This window comes from Cyprinodon variegatus, unplaced genomic scaffold (assembly GCF_000732505.1).
Source record: "Cyprinodon variegatus isolate N-32 unplaced genomic scaffold, C_variegatus-1.0 Scaffold469, whole genome shotgun sequence".
In the NCBI taxonomy this organism is placed as follows: Eukaryota; Metazoa; Chordata; class Actinopteri; order Cyprinodontiformes; family Cyprinodontidae; genus Cyprinodon; species Cyprinodon variegatus.
The window spans coordinates 394,598-411,690 of NW_015150922.1; the positions used below are offsets into that span (position 1 = coordinate 394,598).

Sequence of the window (17,093 nt, forward strand, 5' to 3'; positions counted from 1 at the left end):
AGGCCCCTGTTGGCCCCTCTCTACAACCGCCCATGCAGACTGGTGTCATATTTACCAAGATGGACCAGAAGTAAACACTGAAAGACAAAAATGGAAAGCTTTCTGCTGAAATCCACTCTTTGCTTTTGATGCAGGGAAACAAAGCAGTAGCTGATAGAATAGAATAGAATAGAATAGAATAGAATAGAATAGAATAGAATAGAATAGAATAGAATAGAATAGAATAGAATAGAAAATCCCTTTATTTCCCACAAAGGGGAAATTCTGGTATATACAGCAGCAAAAATATTATAGAAAAAATGGTCACACAAATGTGGATCTTAGAAAAATTTATAAGAATAAAATAATAGTCAAGAGTTACAATATAGTATTTTGTTAATTTTTGTAAGTGTTTTTACAATTTAGATCCTGTGCACCTGGAGAATAAATAACCAATATAGAGCTATGGACATTTTTACAGTAATGGATATTTAAAAAGTAGCAGCAACATCAGAGATGTGCAAAATGACAGCAGCATGTTATTTAACTGAATAAGGTAAAACCTGTAAAAATTGTTTTGCCTATGGAATAATATGAATTATAATAGACATTAGTGTGGTACAGGAATTTTATTTTATACAGGAAGCTTTAGAATATGCACCTAAATATTATAATATATGTAAAACCACTGAATATTAAACACAAAAAGACTAATATTTTCATTTTGTTATTGACTACAAATAGCATATTTCTTCTGGAATGCAAGAATCAAAGCAAAGTAATAAGTGACCCTTCGAAATACACATGTGCATATATCATACATGTTTATAAACAATATTTTGTAAATACTGTAGATACAGATTACATAATAAAGCATTAGTGGCTGTTGTTATTCAATATTTTAAAGTGTTTATGGTCAGAGATTTAAGTTTATCTGTACACTGCTATTCTTACCTTTCCTCTGCATCTGACATTTATTGTATAAATACACTACAGATCTTGCATGTGTGGGTAGTATTTAAGCACCAAAAAGACAGACCGGCCCTGCAAGAGATAGTAAAGGGAGCCACATGTACTTCCAATTCATTTTCCACTTCAACTAAATTGCAGACTTCAAATGGATAGTGCCCAAAGATATTTTGTGAAAGTCTTGAAAATCAATGATACAAAGGGAAGATTTGCCAATATAAACATTAAAATAGCCGATTCTAAACTGATGAGAAGGTGAAAGGACATAAAGACCAGAAACTAGTCTGCAAATAGTTAACTATGATAGAGGTAACTATGGTAAGAGGTAACTTATCTTGTTTTATTCCTATATGATATTTCATAGTTTTTATATGGGAAGGGTGTAATTTTACTATGTGTGTTGTAATTCCACAATTTTTTTATTTTATTCTTTCTTATTATATTATATTTTTGCTCTATTGTACTTCTGTAAACCGTTGCACTACAAGAAAATAATTTCCCGCAAGGGATTAATAAAGTAATTGTGATTCTGATTCTGATTGACTACAGGCAGATTGAGGTTATTGTTCAGCTCAGTTTGTCTTGCTGTAATTCCCTCCCATCCAGCAGGTGGCGGTAAAGCCCCTGAAGGCTGCAGATAAAAAGGAAACTCGACTCCTACGGTTAAATTTAAAAACAGGCGGTAGTTTTACGACTAGGAAGTTCACAACAAGGTAAATTAAACATAAATTGTTTTTTTTCCTCTGGTATATATGTATAATACGAATCAAGTTTAAGCAAGTTTATAAATTGTATTTCATTATATTATGTTCCGCTTGTCCTGAAGAGCTTGTTTTGTTGCTCGTTTTGTTTTGACCGCATCTGCTGCTGTAAAGAAATAACCTAAAGAAGCGAGGGCTGCTGTTTTTTGTGTATATTTATTTTTCTTGTTTTGTTTTTTCGGGCAAGATGACTGCGGACACTGAGATAGAGCTAAAGGAGGCGTTTCAGCGAGCTCAAAAGGGACACAACAACAAGGCGAAGCTGGTGGCTAGCCTGAAGAGCCGCTACAACAAGGTGAAGATGAAGCTAGCTGATGATCATCACTGTTAACAGACAGCAATATCATCAAAACTGTTCTTTATGATAGTTGCTCATCTGACAGGGCTGCTGTTCAGAGCCATTATCAGTGAAGAAATGAAAGAAATCACGCTAACACTGGAGGAGCTTCAAAGCTCCTCTAAAATATTATGCGAACCTCGATATATGGTTTATTTAAAATTCAGATCCTTAATCTTAGGTCCTGTTTACTCGGGTGGAAGACAGATCTGACCAAACTAATATTTGTGGCTGCTAAATGTTTTTTGTGGGGGAAACCAACATTGCTTATCTCCATGAAATCACCTTCACCAACAAGAAACGTTGCAACAGAAGGCTGTAGGTGTTTTTTTTTAATGTAGGGACAGAAAAGCTGATCAAATGAGAAGATAAATGGAGCTACATGTAAGGAATCCCTAAATAGCTCCTATAAGAGGCTGAAAAACACCCCTCAAATTTTTATTTTGCTGCAAAATCATTTTTTTTTTTGTTCTTTATTATGTATTAATACTTTTTTTAAAATTTGGTAAAGAATTTAAAGTTCTAGGGATGTCATATTTTCAAATCATTCTGGCTTAAACATGTATATAAATGTACTCTTTATCAGATCGTATGGTACTAGAAGTTAGAAAATTTCTATTTAAAAAAAAAATCCTGTCTTAAAATCTGTTTTGTTTTTTATGCAAGCCAGTTAGTAATACGTCAGCTTGTACACCTAAATTCAGCCAATCATATACAGAAGTATAGATACTGCAGTTTAAAAACACTCTGTTAAAAGTTGAAGTATCAACTTGACCTCTTTACTCAAGTAAAAGTGAAAAATTATGTGCTCCAAAAACTACCTAAAGCATATAGGTATAAAGTAACCTTAAAAAAAACCCAGCCAGATGCCACTATATGTATTGAAAGCTTAATTTTTCAACTATTTTGAAAAATTCTTTGAGATAGGGCCAAGGATGAGGGAGGTTTTGTTGGTCTCCGTCTCCATCTCCCGATACGCTCTCGCCTGTGTCCGACCTTTCAGACATTTCAACATCTTTCTCTAAATCCAACATTGTAGCATGGCATAGACAATTCACGTTAGCAGTTTGAAGAACACATGCTTGCTTCTGATGATTTCCTTTAGCTAACCAGTGAGTGTTTGCATAATATGACTCATCCAATCACACTAGTTTTAATTAGGTGTGGATGGCACCAATGATCAGCATTGGATGGAACACATGACGTGAAATTAATATTTATTAAACCGAAGCCAAGAGTATTGTGTAAAGTTTGTAAAAAAATTAAGGAATAGAAAGTACAGATACTTGTGTGAAAATGAAATAAGTAGAAGTCAGAAGTAGGAGGAAAAATAAGTAATGGAGTAAAGTATAGATACCTAAAAAGTGTACTTCAGTACAGTAACTAAGTCTTTGTACTTTGTTACTTGACACCTTTGATCATATATCAATGGTCATCTGTGAATCAAATGTTTCCGGTCATAGCATCTTGATTCATGTGTCGCAGCTAATATCTGCAATGGTTGAAATAAGAAATTAGAATCATTTCCTTTACCATTGAGTTCCGTCCCAGTGTTCGCGGGGATGGACGTCTGTGTCTTCAGCAGGCGTAGAGCTAACAGAACTGGCAGCGCTGCAAGGCAAGGGCTCAAACATGTACGACTGTAAGCCTTCTACACCAAACCAAGCTTCTGCCGCCCTGGCGTCCTCTTCCAGAACATCTTCGTCAGCGCTTTCATCCTCTAAATAAAAAATGTATGACGGAGGAGACTCATTCATGACCTCCGACGCAAAACCCTCCCCCTCTTGCATGTTTCTGCTGTCTATAGCGTTCCTTGACAGTGTCGTTTCTAAGTGCTAGTAGGTTCCCAATGTAATTTCCCATTGGGAACCTACTAGCACTAAGATGCTAACTGGTTAGCTAGATACTTCAGAGGAAACAGCCACAACCAAATTTGCTTGTGAAACTTCCTCCACAACAATCCCACCCTCGTGTAAACTCGGGCACCACTTGGGAGAATTCAGAGATGCGACCGTTGGAACAGCCACTTCCCTACGACTTTAAGTGTTTTTGTAGTTGTTTTTACTCTTGTTTTCCTCCCCCCCAGCTGTTACTAACACATTGTTTGCTCTTGTAGCTGGAGGACAAGACGCTGTTCCATGAGGAGTTTGTCCATTACCTAAAGTATGCCATGATAGTGTACAAACGGGAGCCTGCTGTTGAAAATGTGATTGAGTTTGTGGCCAAGTTTGCCACAAGTTTCCAGCCTCCACCCAATGCAGAAGATGAGCAGCAACAAGAAGAAGAAGAAGAGGAAGAAGATGAGGACGATCATCCATTCCTCAGTTTCATCTTCAACTTTCTCTTAGAGGTATATACATATTAGCTTCCATGTCATCTCCTGTGATATTTCACAATTTATGGTGGACTTTTGAGGGCTTGATTGTGTGGGGGGCAGGAGCTGGAATATGTATGGGGTCATATGGATTTCCTTGTCATAGGACGACCCTACCTGACTGGTTTTTTGGGGGCAGGGCCCTGGAATGAAAGAGTTCGAGTGCAATCCACTACATCTTGCACCTTGTATAATGTCCCGATTCATGGATGGATCTGCATATCCGGCAGAGACAAACATGGAATATTTATTGACAGCGACAAAGTGAAGCATGTTATATTTGAGGCATTTGATGAAATATTTGACCAGATCTGCAAACCTTCAGACAAAGACAACAGGAAAAAAATGTATAAATCCATTCAGTAAAGGTATTTTAAGGTAGTAATGAAAAAAAAAAAAAAACCTTAAAGCCGACTTTAAAGCTGAATGAAAAGTATATAAACTGGGGTGAAAATCTTAAACTTGTTTTTAAATGAACTAGTCAATACAAACTATTTTTATTCAAGCTAAACACAGTAATTATGCCCAAAAAAAACCCAACCAGGTACCTTCATACAGATGAACAACCCCATGGATTACTGTTGTGTTCATCTGCTCACAGCAAGCCTGTCCAACTATTTATTTATGGGAATATGTTTAACTCTGTTCCACCCCCAAATACTTAAGATGTATGCTTGCTGCCCAGGAGTACAATTTAGCCTCATCAGATGTTGTTTTATTTAAATTCCCATTTCTACTATACCTTCCTGATTCAAGATCCTGATAAAGTTTGGGGGGGTCTATGGCTTCTCATGCCTACGTTTGAGCATTTCTATGTTGAAACATTACCTATATAGCGCACTTACATTTAAACCTACAGGTGTTCGGATCCAAGTGTTTATGGATGCAACTTCCAGACAGGATGTGAGGATTTTAAATTGCTTTTACATTTATGGATTTAATCCTTTTTGTACAAAAGCTCCTCCACCTGGATATCTAAATAAACCTTAATAGTTGAATCGCCTGTACTGCCAAACTGATGTGATGGGTGAAACCTATAGTATTGCCCTCTTTGTCACAAGCTGTTTTTACTTTTTCTCTTCTCTCTTCAGTCTCACAAAGCCAACAATCACGCGGTGCGTTTCAGGGCGTGCCAGTTGGTCAACAAGCTGCTCGGCAGCATGGCAGAAAATGCCCAGATCGACGACGATCTTTTTGATCGCATCCACCAAGCCATGTTGGTCCGTGTCACAGACAAGTTCCCCAATGTGAGGATCCAGGCTGCTTTAGCTATGACCCGCCTTCAGCAGCCAAGAGATCCTGACTGTCCCACCATCAACGGTTTGTTCATGTATATTTTTAACTGTTTACTTTAAAATCCTGTAAATATTAGAGGTCATATTTCTGTTTTTGTAAGAAATTTTGTAGCTAAATTAATAGTATGTTTTATAGTCATCTTAAACTTATGGTTTTTTGTTAAACAATCTTTAACATTCTCCTGTTTTGTTTTGTTGTTTTTTTTTTTTTTTTTCAGCTTATATGTTAATTCTGGAAAACGATAGTAACGCAGAGGTGCGACGCGCCGTTCTTTCCTGCATTGCAATGTCTCCGCGGACCCTGCCTAAAGTTCTCAAACGCACTCGAGACATTAAAGAGAATGTCCGCAAGCTAGCCTATCAGGTAGCCCTTAAGGCGGTCAATTAAAATATGCATACATGTGAGTCTTGCTTAAATACTAAGAAATTTAGGCTTCTCTTATTTCTATGTTGCTGTTTTCCTCATTTTGACTCAAGGTTCTTGCTGACAAGGTCCACATTAAAGCTCTCACCATCGCACAGAGAGTTCTTCTCCTGCAGCAAGGTCTCCACGACACCTCAGGTAATGTTTTAACTTTCCTAGTTTTAATATTTCAGTTACAGAAGAACACCTTCACTGAACACAACATGATTATGACTCAGGAAAAGTGTAAAAACGATGCATCAGTGCATATTAATGTTACACTCAATCTTGATTAGATACAGTGTCTTTTGATCCTTTTTACATTTATTAAAAATCTATCTGGCTGATGATAAATTCTCCAATCAAAAATGTTTTTGTAATCACACTACTATGACTACTTGGTGCATAAAATACTTAAAAGTAGGGCTGCGCAACAAAACAATATTGAATAAATCATAATTAGACACATGATCATTATCAACAGAAAATGTGTAATTGATAAAATTAAATTTTTATTTATTTTTTTTTTAGATCAAGATTTAATGTCTGGAAAGTCAGAATTTTTTTTAACTAATCCTAATTTTTGGTTTGTTGCATTTTATTTTTTTAATACTATAAAACTTTTTTTCTTTCACTGCTTGAATTTTGTTGCCCTTCAAATTAAAGTTGCCTCCCAGAGAGGTCCATCAAAAACAGCGCTAGTTTATGAAAGCACTACATGTCATTTTTATTTAATTTTGAAACTTAGGTGATAAAAAAAAATCGATTAGTTAAAATAATTGGAGATTAGATTTTTTATGTCATATTTTGGCCTGCAACTAATGATTATTTAGCAAATCAATTAATTTGTAAATTAGAATTTTGGTATAATTACTAATTAAGTGTCAGCTAAAGGCATATTTTAAAGTCTCTATACACCAGTTATAGAGTTAACGGTTAATCGATTACTAAATTAGTTGCCGATTATTTCAATGTTGATTAATCACAATTAATCCGATTAATTGTGTCAGCCCTTAGTTATATCGCCCTGCCTTGCAGAGTGTTTGGTAATGTTTGAAAACATGAATGGAATTGGGCCAAACTCGGGAAGGCCTTATTACAGGCCTGGGTGGAGTACCTGCAGGTGGATCAGACCCCGTTTACATTTCTTGAGCCAGTTTGTTCTAAGCTTGGTCCGTTTCTCTCAGCTTTGCCTCTCTTGGTTGATCAGCCGTGTCTTTATGAAAAAGTCACTGGCAATTTGTTTGCAGTATGAGATACAAGATAATAATAATGCGACAAAATTTTATTAAAATTGTTTGTTGTATTTAATTGGGCTGAACGTCTTGGTTATGCATGGCCCTCCTTCTCGAAGCCTAGAAAAAAGAGGAGTTGGTTGAATGCCACACTGATAACCATTAGGAAAAACATCCTACTTAAAAGGAAAAAAAAAAAAATTGTTCAATCTCTCTAAAAGAGATGGCCCTAAAAAAAAAAAGACAAGAGCCATCCTGGACCTTGGACAGAGTGCTCTGAAATATTCCTGTTAAAGAAAAATACAAGGTTCAGTTCTTTTGACTGTTTTAACCTTCACAGAATAATATATTTATTATTTCAATGTGTTCACATGTATTGAAAGCATCATTGATTTATAACCAACCAGTAACTTATTTGTAAAGCCTTTTTCTACATCAATAATGGTCACCATATGTCTTAATTCAAACTTGATAAACCAAAAAACAACAACAACTGACAGAGAGAGAGAGAGATAAAAGAAAACACCAAATAGCATGAATAGATTTTCATTTTTCAGGAGCCACTACTAGGAACAAATTACAATCTAATCTTCTCTTTAAAGCCATTGTGACGCTGAAAGGATTTAAAATCCTTGATAAATCCCTGCAATCAATTTTGTCAGTGTTTAAATGCTTTAGGTGAAAGTTTCTGCTGAGATAAAATTTTTTCATTAAGCAGCTAACTTCTGCTCCCCCACTCTCCTTATGTACCGTTCAGTTTCCAGGTCCACTGTTGCTAATGCAAACCAAAGCAAACTTTTAATTTGCCAATTCAGAAATAAAATAGAAACCTCAACATCGCTTTGAGCTCCTTCACCTCCTGGTGATGGATGGTCAGCCGGGGTTTGCATCTTTTTAAAGAAGCTCCAACCTACTTGTCCTACTGGACAGTGATCCTTTTGTCACTGTTTGCATAATAACATGAGGTTATTCTGCACCTCTCCAGATGTTTTGTGGATTACCAGTAGGTATTAACTTACAATCAATGTTTTGACGCTGTGTGTTTTAAAGAGTCGGTCAGAGAAGTAGTTTGCAATCGGCTGCTGCCGGCCTGGCTTCTTCGCCTGGATGGAAACATGATCGAGCTGCTCCATCGTCTGGATGTGGAAAACTGTGCAGAAACAGCTATGGAAACCCTGAAGGCCATTTTTAAAAACAAGCCAATGGAAGAGCTGCTACAGAACAAGGGACAGCTTGACAACAGGTAGGCTTCTCTTTCACATGTCGCTATATGAACATCTGATAATTGACGTAAAGTGTGTCTGCAAAGTTGAATCTAATCTAATTTCCCCTCAGGAAGGTGATCCCTCTGGACTCTATAACCTGTGAAACGATGCTGTACTGGAGAGCTCTGTGCGAGTTTTTGAAGGGCAAAGGAGATGAAGGGGAGGAGGCTCTTGAACAAGTGTTACCAGATGCTGCGACCTATGCAGACTACCTCAGTGGGTAAGTGCTTTAAGTATTAGTTATTAGCTAGTTGGTTACCCAATAACTTAGTTGTTGTTTTTTTTTCCAGAAAAATAAATGTACCAGAGAAAAAGGGTTGCTGATATTAGGCTATTTACGAAGGTGCAAGCAATGATATATTTATTTATTATTGCATTTATTGAAAAGAAAAACTCAGTGTATTTCTTTATTAAAGGGACCAGTGCATTACCATTGCTTCATAAATATACAAGTTAAAAGCTGTAGCTAATTTGCAAAACCTTGCACCAGGTTGGATTCCCAGGATTATATAATAGGAAATGTATATGCATTAGGCAAATAGAAGCATATCTACACATGTATGGAATAGGACTGGGGCCATAGTGGGGGGGCGAAAGCATTTTAAGGCCTTTTTATTTGGGAAAACTGTAACTATGTCCTGGCAGTAGAACATGAGTAGGCGTAGATATCACCTTAAAATCTTATCACAATATTGTGATAAGAATTGATAGTGTTTCAATTGTGATGACGATTAAATTGACAATAAAAAAAACTCTTCATCATTCTTTGAAATCGTTCTTAAGTAACTGCTGTCTTCAGCTGTAAATAAATGCCGAAGCGATCAGAGCCTCACAATCACAGACGCTACTCTGGGTGGAAAAAACAGAAAATACAAATTTTAGCATAGGCTTCTTCAGGACACCGTTACATAGTAAACCTATTTAATCATATTCTTCAAATTTATCAATGGGGGGTGAAAGTAAAGATGAGAAGTATATAAAAAGTGAAATTCGCCAATTTTTTTTTTTATTATCACTAACTGAAATTTATTGCTTAGACAAATAATCAAAATTGATATCATGACTAGAAATTTATCACAATGATAAAGGATATGATAAATACCCACCTGTAAACATGAGACAGATATTCTATAAAAAAAAAAAAAATCAAGCTCCTCTGGCTTCTCAACCCAGCGCACCTATTCAGAAGCAGCCAATCAGAGCCTGGGGGAATTTCTCAGCAGTGTTAATCACGCTCGTTTACACACTGCTCACACTCCTCCTCTGCACAGCATGTTCTGTTGTTACAGCCCAATATTGCTGCTGTGCTGCAGCTGTGCGTCAGTTTTAATCATATTGTTGATGTTTCACTCCTACCAGTGAATCTGCCAGAGCTGTTTATTGCTTGTCATCAGCAGCGCTGCTACTAGCCTGATGTTCAAGGCAGACGCTGCTGTAGGGAGGGGCCTATAAGGCGTACCTTTATTAATCTTACGGTTAAGATCAGTAAAATCAACAATAATTTCAGGATTTTAACTTTTGAGGAAAAAAAGTCAGAATCTTTGGATTACAGTAAGAATAAAAAAAAAAAAGGTCAATTTCTTGTCTCTCACTATGACCACAATCCTCTTCCAGGAACTGATTTTAATGTAACTATTCTTGTGTCTTTACCTTAACTTAATATTCTCTTATCCCAACTGTAAATGCAATATATTTTCCAAATATTAAAAACAGCTGATGTCCACCAGTGGAGAAATCAATAAATCCTAATCAAATTGATCTGAACAATACCTACATATTTTTCATTTGATTCAGATTTGGGTGCAGTTCCAGTTCACAAAGTAAAACCCAGGGGATTTTTCCATGGTTTATAACTTATTTTTCCCCACTGATATTTTCTATCTACTTTGTGGTAATGTGATTCCGAAAACCAGCATTGCCATAACAACGATGTTGTAACCACAGGTATCCGAAGGCAGTTTTTTCAGAGGGAACCGTTGTGTATGTAATTGTGTGCCTAACAGAAGCTTGAGTATTGTGTCTTACTTATCTCGTTTGGGCTTTACTTGCCTTATATTAAGTGTTTTTTTTTTTTATGTTTTTGCTGCCAAACAAGCGTTATATTTCAACTTGCATAATGCAACTTATTTTGGCTTGCTTACGGCTGATGTGCGTGTAGGCAGTAAGGGTAGGGCGCTACGCTACTGCTGGAGGGGACTTACTCTTTGTCTCATTTAGTTACCTGAAGGAAGTGCCGGTGCTCACAGAGGAGCAGAGGGCCGACTTCAGCCAGCTGGAGCTCGTCATGACCAAAGAGTTCATCTCCCAGCAGCTCATCCATCTCATTGGGTGTCTTGATACCAACGAGGAGGGCGGCAGGTAAATTAGCATCAGGAAGGTGTAGATGCATCTGCAATCTGCATGGTTCCTCTATCAGTCTGTTCATCCAAATTACCGTGGAAACGGTGGAATATTGAGATCAAACTGTACAAATGTATAGAAACTCAATTCTTGTATGCAGACCTATATTTTATATCCAGACTTGACCTCCGTACCAACATATGTTGGACTAACGGATCCGTGTCTCTAGGAAGCGCGTGCTGGCTGTTCTGCAGGGGATGCTGGCTCTCCCACAGACCCCCTCCTCCCTGGTGTCTCTCCTCACTGAGAAACTCCTCGCTCTCATCCCAGACGACCAAAGACGCATCCAGGCTGTAAATCACGTTTTTTATTTTTTATTTTATACAATAAGCCAGGATTCTTGTCAACAAAAGAAGGGTCCTACTTCCATAACCAAAACAAAATCTTGTCAAAATCTTGTTTTGACAGAAACAAGAACCCAATCCTCAGTCTAGCTTTTGCTTAATCTCCTGCCTGACTCATTTTTAAAGCAGCTGGCTTTCTTTAACAGGTGGCAGAGATCATTTCAGATGTGAGAGAGCCCATCATGGAGGCCAGTCATCCGGTGGATGAGAAGAAGAGCCGTCGGCAGCAGGTCAAGGTGGGACAGCTTCTATAGTAAAGACAACCCAAATAACATATTTGAAACAAGATAAAAATTATTTAAGTTATGAAAATCATTCAGTGATTATAAATTTACTGTTATTTGTTTAATCCTTTAATACCACCTGATGCTGTGGTTTCCATATTTACTCTACTAGATGATGACAAGAGTTAGATCAGGTTTGCTAACCAAATATTTCTATTTGACAAAAACCTTGCAGTCTTTAGATGGTGTTTCCCTGATAGCGGAGGCCCTGTCAGTCTTCTACTGTGCACCCCAGCAAATGAATGACTCCTCTCTTTCTATTTTGTTTCCTCTCTCATGGTCCCCTCTAGCTTGCAGAGGTAAAGGTTTGCATCATGGAGGCCAAACAGGCTCTAGAGGATTGCATCGCTGCCCAGGACTTCAGCCGAGCTGCAGAGCTGAAGGATTCCATCGTGGCTCTCGAGGAACAAAGAAACCAGGTTCTTGAAGAGATCTCAGAAAGCAACCAGCCAGTCGACAAAGAAGTTCACGCTGAGAAGGTGCTACAGGGCATGAGACGATTTAGCGGTTTATCAGTAGTTAATGCAAACACCTAATCTGATGTTTTGTGATAGAATGACCCAGAGACTCTCCTGAGGTGTCTGACAATGTGTGCTGAGCTTCTGAAGCAGATGAACATGAAAACCCGAACTGGTCCAACTATCAGCGCCCTGATGTCCTCACTGGTAACCAGATTGCTCTCTGTATGCCTTCATGCATGAATGGTGTTTAGAAACTCCTCCACAGTTTGACCTGGGTTTTTAAAGCACTATGTGACGGCCTGTGGTTTAACTAAATGATTCTCTATTTTTTTTAGAAGTATGGGGGGAAAAAGAACAAAATTGAAAAAAAGTTGTATTTCTAGGCTTCAATTTCCAATAATTATGTTCCGAATATTGTGTCCTTCTAGCCCATCTTTCCTGTGTCCTATCGTTTCCTCCGTCCTTTTCTGTCTTTTCTTCTTCCCCTACCTCCATTGTCTTCATTTATTTCTTTGCTGTTCCTTTAACATCTTACCCTGCATCCTCCTTTCTCTTACAATGTGTCATTCTTATCTGCACACATGTGCCATTTTTTCCCAAGTTTTCTCTTTCATCTTCCCTCATTCCTTATTTTGTCTCTCCTTCTGTCTCTGCCTGTTTTCTTGTGCCTCCTTATGTCCTTGGTGGCATCTTGCCTGTCCTTCCAAATCCTCCCTCCCTCTCTTGTCCCTGCAAGCTACAGAGGGTCTGACTCGGATCGCTTTAAGCAGCAGAGGGGCTATAAAAAGAAATCCCTGCAGAAAATGACTATTCAAACTGTAGAAGGCTTAAATGCATGTTAAGTTTCTAAACTTATTAATGATTAGTCTTTTGGATTTGGAAGAAGGTGTATGTTAAAGCTGGAAATGCTAATTGTCTGATGGGTTGTGAACAGATCTTAAAAATAGCATCTAAGACTGTTTTAAAAATATCTCATCTTCAAGGAAGACAGAACCTGAAATACATGGATCAAAATTAGAAAGAGATTTTTTTTTCTCCTCTGCATTAATATCTGTCAAAACAGAAGAATTAATTCAGACACATGTACTTGATTAATACTGTATCAATTCCTTGTGGATATAGAGAGAGGTGCCTTGTGTCACGTTTCCTGTCTTTGTCCTGGTTAGATCCTCCCTTCAATAGCCAGCGCTCACCCTGCTGTTCGAAACATGGCCGTGGTGTGTCTGGGAACCTGCACGCTGCACAGCAGGGAGCTGGCCAAAACCCACATGGTGCTCCTGCTACAGGTGAACCAAAGCAGCTTTATTCTTTTATGACGTTTATATATCTTGGCGTAAGTCGTTGGTTCAGTTGCAGCTTAACTTAAGAAGATTAACAAGTAATGCATATTTTTCTAGAAGGAAACCATGATCCATGCAATGAAAATTCTGACATTGTTTCACTGTAAACACAACTGCTTTTATTGGTTTTTAGGTTATAGGTTAACCCAAAGTGGTTTTTAATGCGATGTCTGCTTTGTGTTGTTGCATTAACATGTCACTTTATATTTTGTTTTGAAGGGGAAAAAAATCTAAAAATTTAAGGGGTGTGAATACTTAAAGTTAAGAGCTAGCTTACATGCAGAGTTTTTACTGGTAAAGTAATAACAGTCATATTTTCTTTTTCCTCCAGATCGCCCAGCTGGATGAAGTGAAGATCCGCATCAGTGCTCTGCGAGCAATAATTGATCTGCTGCTGCTGTTTGGCTTCCAGCTGCTCTCCGAAACGGCTTCCACTCAGACCGTCCAACCCGCCCAGTCGCCTGACAAGCTGGAGGGTGACGCGGCGACGGCTGAAGACAAGGCAGACATTCCAGAAGACACCGCACAGAGCATACTGGTGATGCTTTCAGAGTTCCTGGACAGTGAGGTGGGGAGGTTCATTAGTTCATACATCGGAGAAAAAAAAAAGTTTGTCTCACTTTCTAGAGGACTTGAATCTATTTTCCTCTCATATTGTTTCCAGGTGTCCGACCTGCGGACGGAGACGGCCGAGGGTCTGGCTAAACTGATGTACACCGGCCGGATCTCCAGCGCAAAGTTGCTTTCACGCCTGGTGCTGCTGTGGTACAATCCTGTTACTGAGGATGACGTTCGCTTACGTCACTGCCTTGGGGTTTTCTTCCAGCTCTACGCCCGCGAGAGCAGGTCTCCCAGACGCCGCATTCATAGTGATGATAACATGACTGCGACGTGATTAATCAGCAGCTGATGTCTGTGTCACAGAGCCCACCAAGAAATTGTGGAGGAGAGTTTCCTGCCAACAGTTAGAACTCTGCTGAATGCTCCGGTGACTTCTCCACTCGCTGAGGTGGATGTTAGCAACGTGGTCGAGCTCCTGGTTGAGCTGACCCGTCCCAGCGCTCTCATTAAACCGTCAGACAACACAGAGGTAAACAACAACAACACGGAGTCTATTAAAGTGCCATATGGATGTCTTCTGTTTCCTTTTTATTTAGGTTTTGGCGCAGCATAGCATGTCTAAAGAGAAAATGTAGTCTATAGTGCTCTTTATGCATCCCCTCATCATGATGCATCCAACACCATGTTTGTTTTCAATCTGTCCCACGTGGTGCTTTACATGTAGGTCAAACATTTCAAATGTTCTCTGATCAGAGCCACTTCTTCCACATATTGTTTCTTTTTATTGTGGTGAACTGCTTTCAAGATTTCCCTCTTAAGGCTTCTTCTAGCACTGCTTTCTTTCTGCCCCTCTTTCATCACAGCCCGATTTGTGGCATGCATGACTACGCAGCTCTCCCAAAGATCCCCTGAGCCTGCTGGCTTCTTCTCTGGTCTTTTCTGGTTAGCAGCAGCCCGTCTGCCTGCTGTGTTCTCTTCACTAATAACCTCTTAAAAAAGAGAGACCCTCACAGAACAGCTAATTTTTTACTAAAATACGCTATAAATCTAAATTGCGATTTTTAATCAATATTATAATTTTCATTTTTCTTTGCTAACCACAAGCTTGTAGATGTTTTAGTTATTTCCTAACCTTGACAGCCTGCTTGTCCAGAGTCCATTGTTGCAGGACTTTGCTGTAACCTTTGTGGGGGGAAAGTCGTACTACTATTTGCATGAATACATCTGCTACTTAGCTGCAACTCTCTAACTTTCTGTGACGTAAACCCACTTTAAATGTATTGCTGCCTAAAGGGCTGCAGTGTGAAATTTATTTTCCTACTCCTGTTAAATGTAATGAAATGGAATTAGATTAAATTACACATAGTTGGACTCTAATATTGTTTGTCCAATAAGGTTTTCTTTAGTGGTTTCAGAGTAGAGGTGGTTGGTTTCAAGTACAAGCAACACTTTCCCTCTGAGTAACTTCAAAGGATGTAACCACTGTTGCAGGGCACATCTAACACTAACTGACGGTTAGCTAAGTCTGTTTGTCTATTCTTTTCAGGAGGTGTGCGTCCATGACTACCTGGCAGTGCGTATGTGTGGGGAGATGCTCAAAGATCCTACGGCCCCTGAAGTGCGCCTCTTTGCTAAAACTCTGAGCAACCTGGAGCTCAGCAGGGGGGAGACGGTGAGGGAGGACCTGACGACACTGCTGCAGAAGCTTGTACAGGTAGACCGCTTAAAAACAAAATGGTGAAAATTCAACACCTGATGGAACTACAGTAAGATGCTATGGAGTAGTGCCTCCGGTTTTATGGTTTCTCTTTTGGTCCTGATAGGTAGTAAAGGATCGGGTTTGCCTCCGTGCTCTGGAGAAGATGTTGCATCAGCTGGTGGACTCTAAAGAGCAGGCGGAGGTCCCCGATACCAGTGCCCTCCAACCACTAGACGTCAATGCAGATGGTACATTTTTAAGTTTCTATTTACCTTTTTTTCTATAAATGTACATCCGAAAGATGCTAAGGTAACTTTAAAAGCCAAAGTGTCAGTAAAGAACTGAGCTGTAAATGTATGAACACAAATCATCTCTCTGCAGAGGCTGCAACAGAAGATCCATCAAAATCTGTAAAGAGACCTAAGAGAGGTAACTGGGATCCTGTGTCTGTACATTCAGTTATTTACAGCACCGGAATATTTTTAGAGCTCCTGAGAGGAGGGGGTGACTCAGCATAGGGAGGTAACCTGAGCGTTTGTTTGCATAGGTCAAAGGAAAGCCTCCAGTGCCAAAGGGGGCAGAAGGCCAAGCAGAAGGGCCGAGTCATCAGAAGAGAGGTGAGGTTCCATTTATTCTAACAAGACAGAAACATGTCCGATTTTGCTCCCTTTAAGAGATGCATACCGTTTAGGTCTAACACACCTGTGTTTGGCTACAGTGATGGAGAAAACGTCCCTGAGTCTGTTCCTGTGGTACGTCCATCACGGAGGGCAAAGACTGCAGCTCTGGAGAAAACCAAACTGGACTTGAACCCTCTCATCAACCAGGAGGCCAATGTGTCATAAAAGTCCTGTCTTAAATATCACTTAAATACTTTGCTTGTTTTCTCCTAGAAAGGCCATTAAATTTACCATACAGGGAGAATAATTCATTTTTCTGTCTTAGTAAATATAACTAATCTCTTAACATTTATAACCAATATCTCCATCTTCTGTTTAACCGTGCACTGAACTCGGTTATCTTTTATAATGTGTTATATATATATATATAATGCATTTTTAACCCTTTTAGTATGGTTTTAATCATTAAAATAAAATTTGACAAAAAAAAAATGTGTGTGTGTGTATATATTCTGCATCAATCAATCAATCATCAACTGGTAATACGTTTTGTGATTTTCTTGTTGAGTTCTGATGGTATAACGACCATGGTGTTGTTCTAGTTGGAATAACTTAACCAAGATGCTTTGCCAACTTTCACAATGCAGTCTGGTATTTGATTTCAATCTTTGTAGGTAGATAAGCATGGGCTAAATATGGGTATAAAATATATTTCCTTACTGTTATGTAGACATATGTCTAGCAACGTAGATATGATCGATACAGG

The 17,093-nt window shown here is 38.7% G+C and overlaps 1 protein-coding gene across 1 annotated transcript; it reads left to right on the top strand.

The window, feature by feature from the left end:
- Positions 1-1,568: 1,568 nt before the first annotated feature.
- On the top strand, positions 1,569-16,805 carry ncapg (non-SMC condensin I complex subunit G). The gene is made up of 22 exons (XM_015389634.1): positions 1,569-1,661; positions 1,897-2,004; positions 4,163-4,396; positions 5,512-5,740; positions 5,934-6,079; positions 6,193-6,277; positions 8,404-8,596; positions 8,689-8,838; positions 10,836-10,976; positions 11,188-11,311; positions 11,509-11,598; positions 11,937-12,125; positions 12,201-12,311; positions 13,274-13,393; positions 13,779-14,015; positions 14,112-14,293; positions 14,372-14,537; positions 15,555-15,722; positions 15,832-15,955; positions 16,089-16,136; positions 16,255-16,324; positions 16,426-16,805. The coding sequence occupies exons 2-22, from the start codon at positions 1,897-1,899 to the stop codon at positions 16,550-16,552; spliced, it is 3,042 nt and encodes a 1,013-aa protein (XP_015245120.1). The 5' UTR covers positions 1,569-1,661; the 3' UTR covers positions 16,553-16,805.
- Positions 16,806-17,093: the final 288 nt, after the last annotated feature.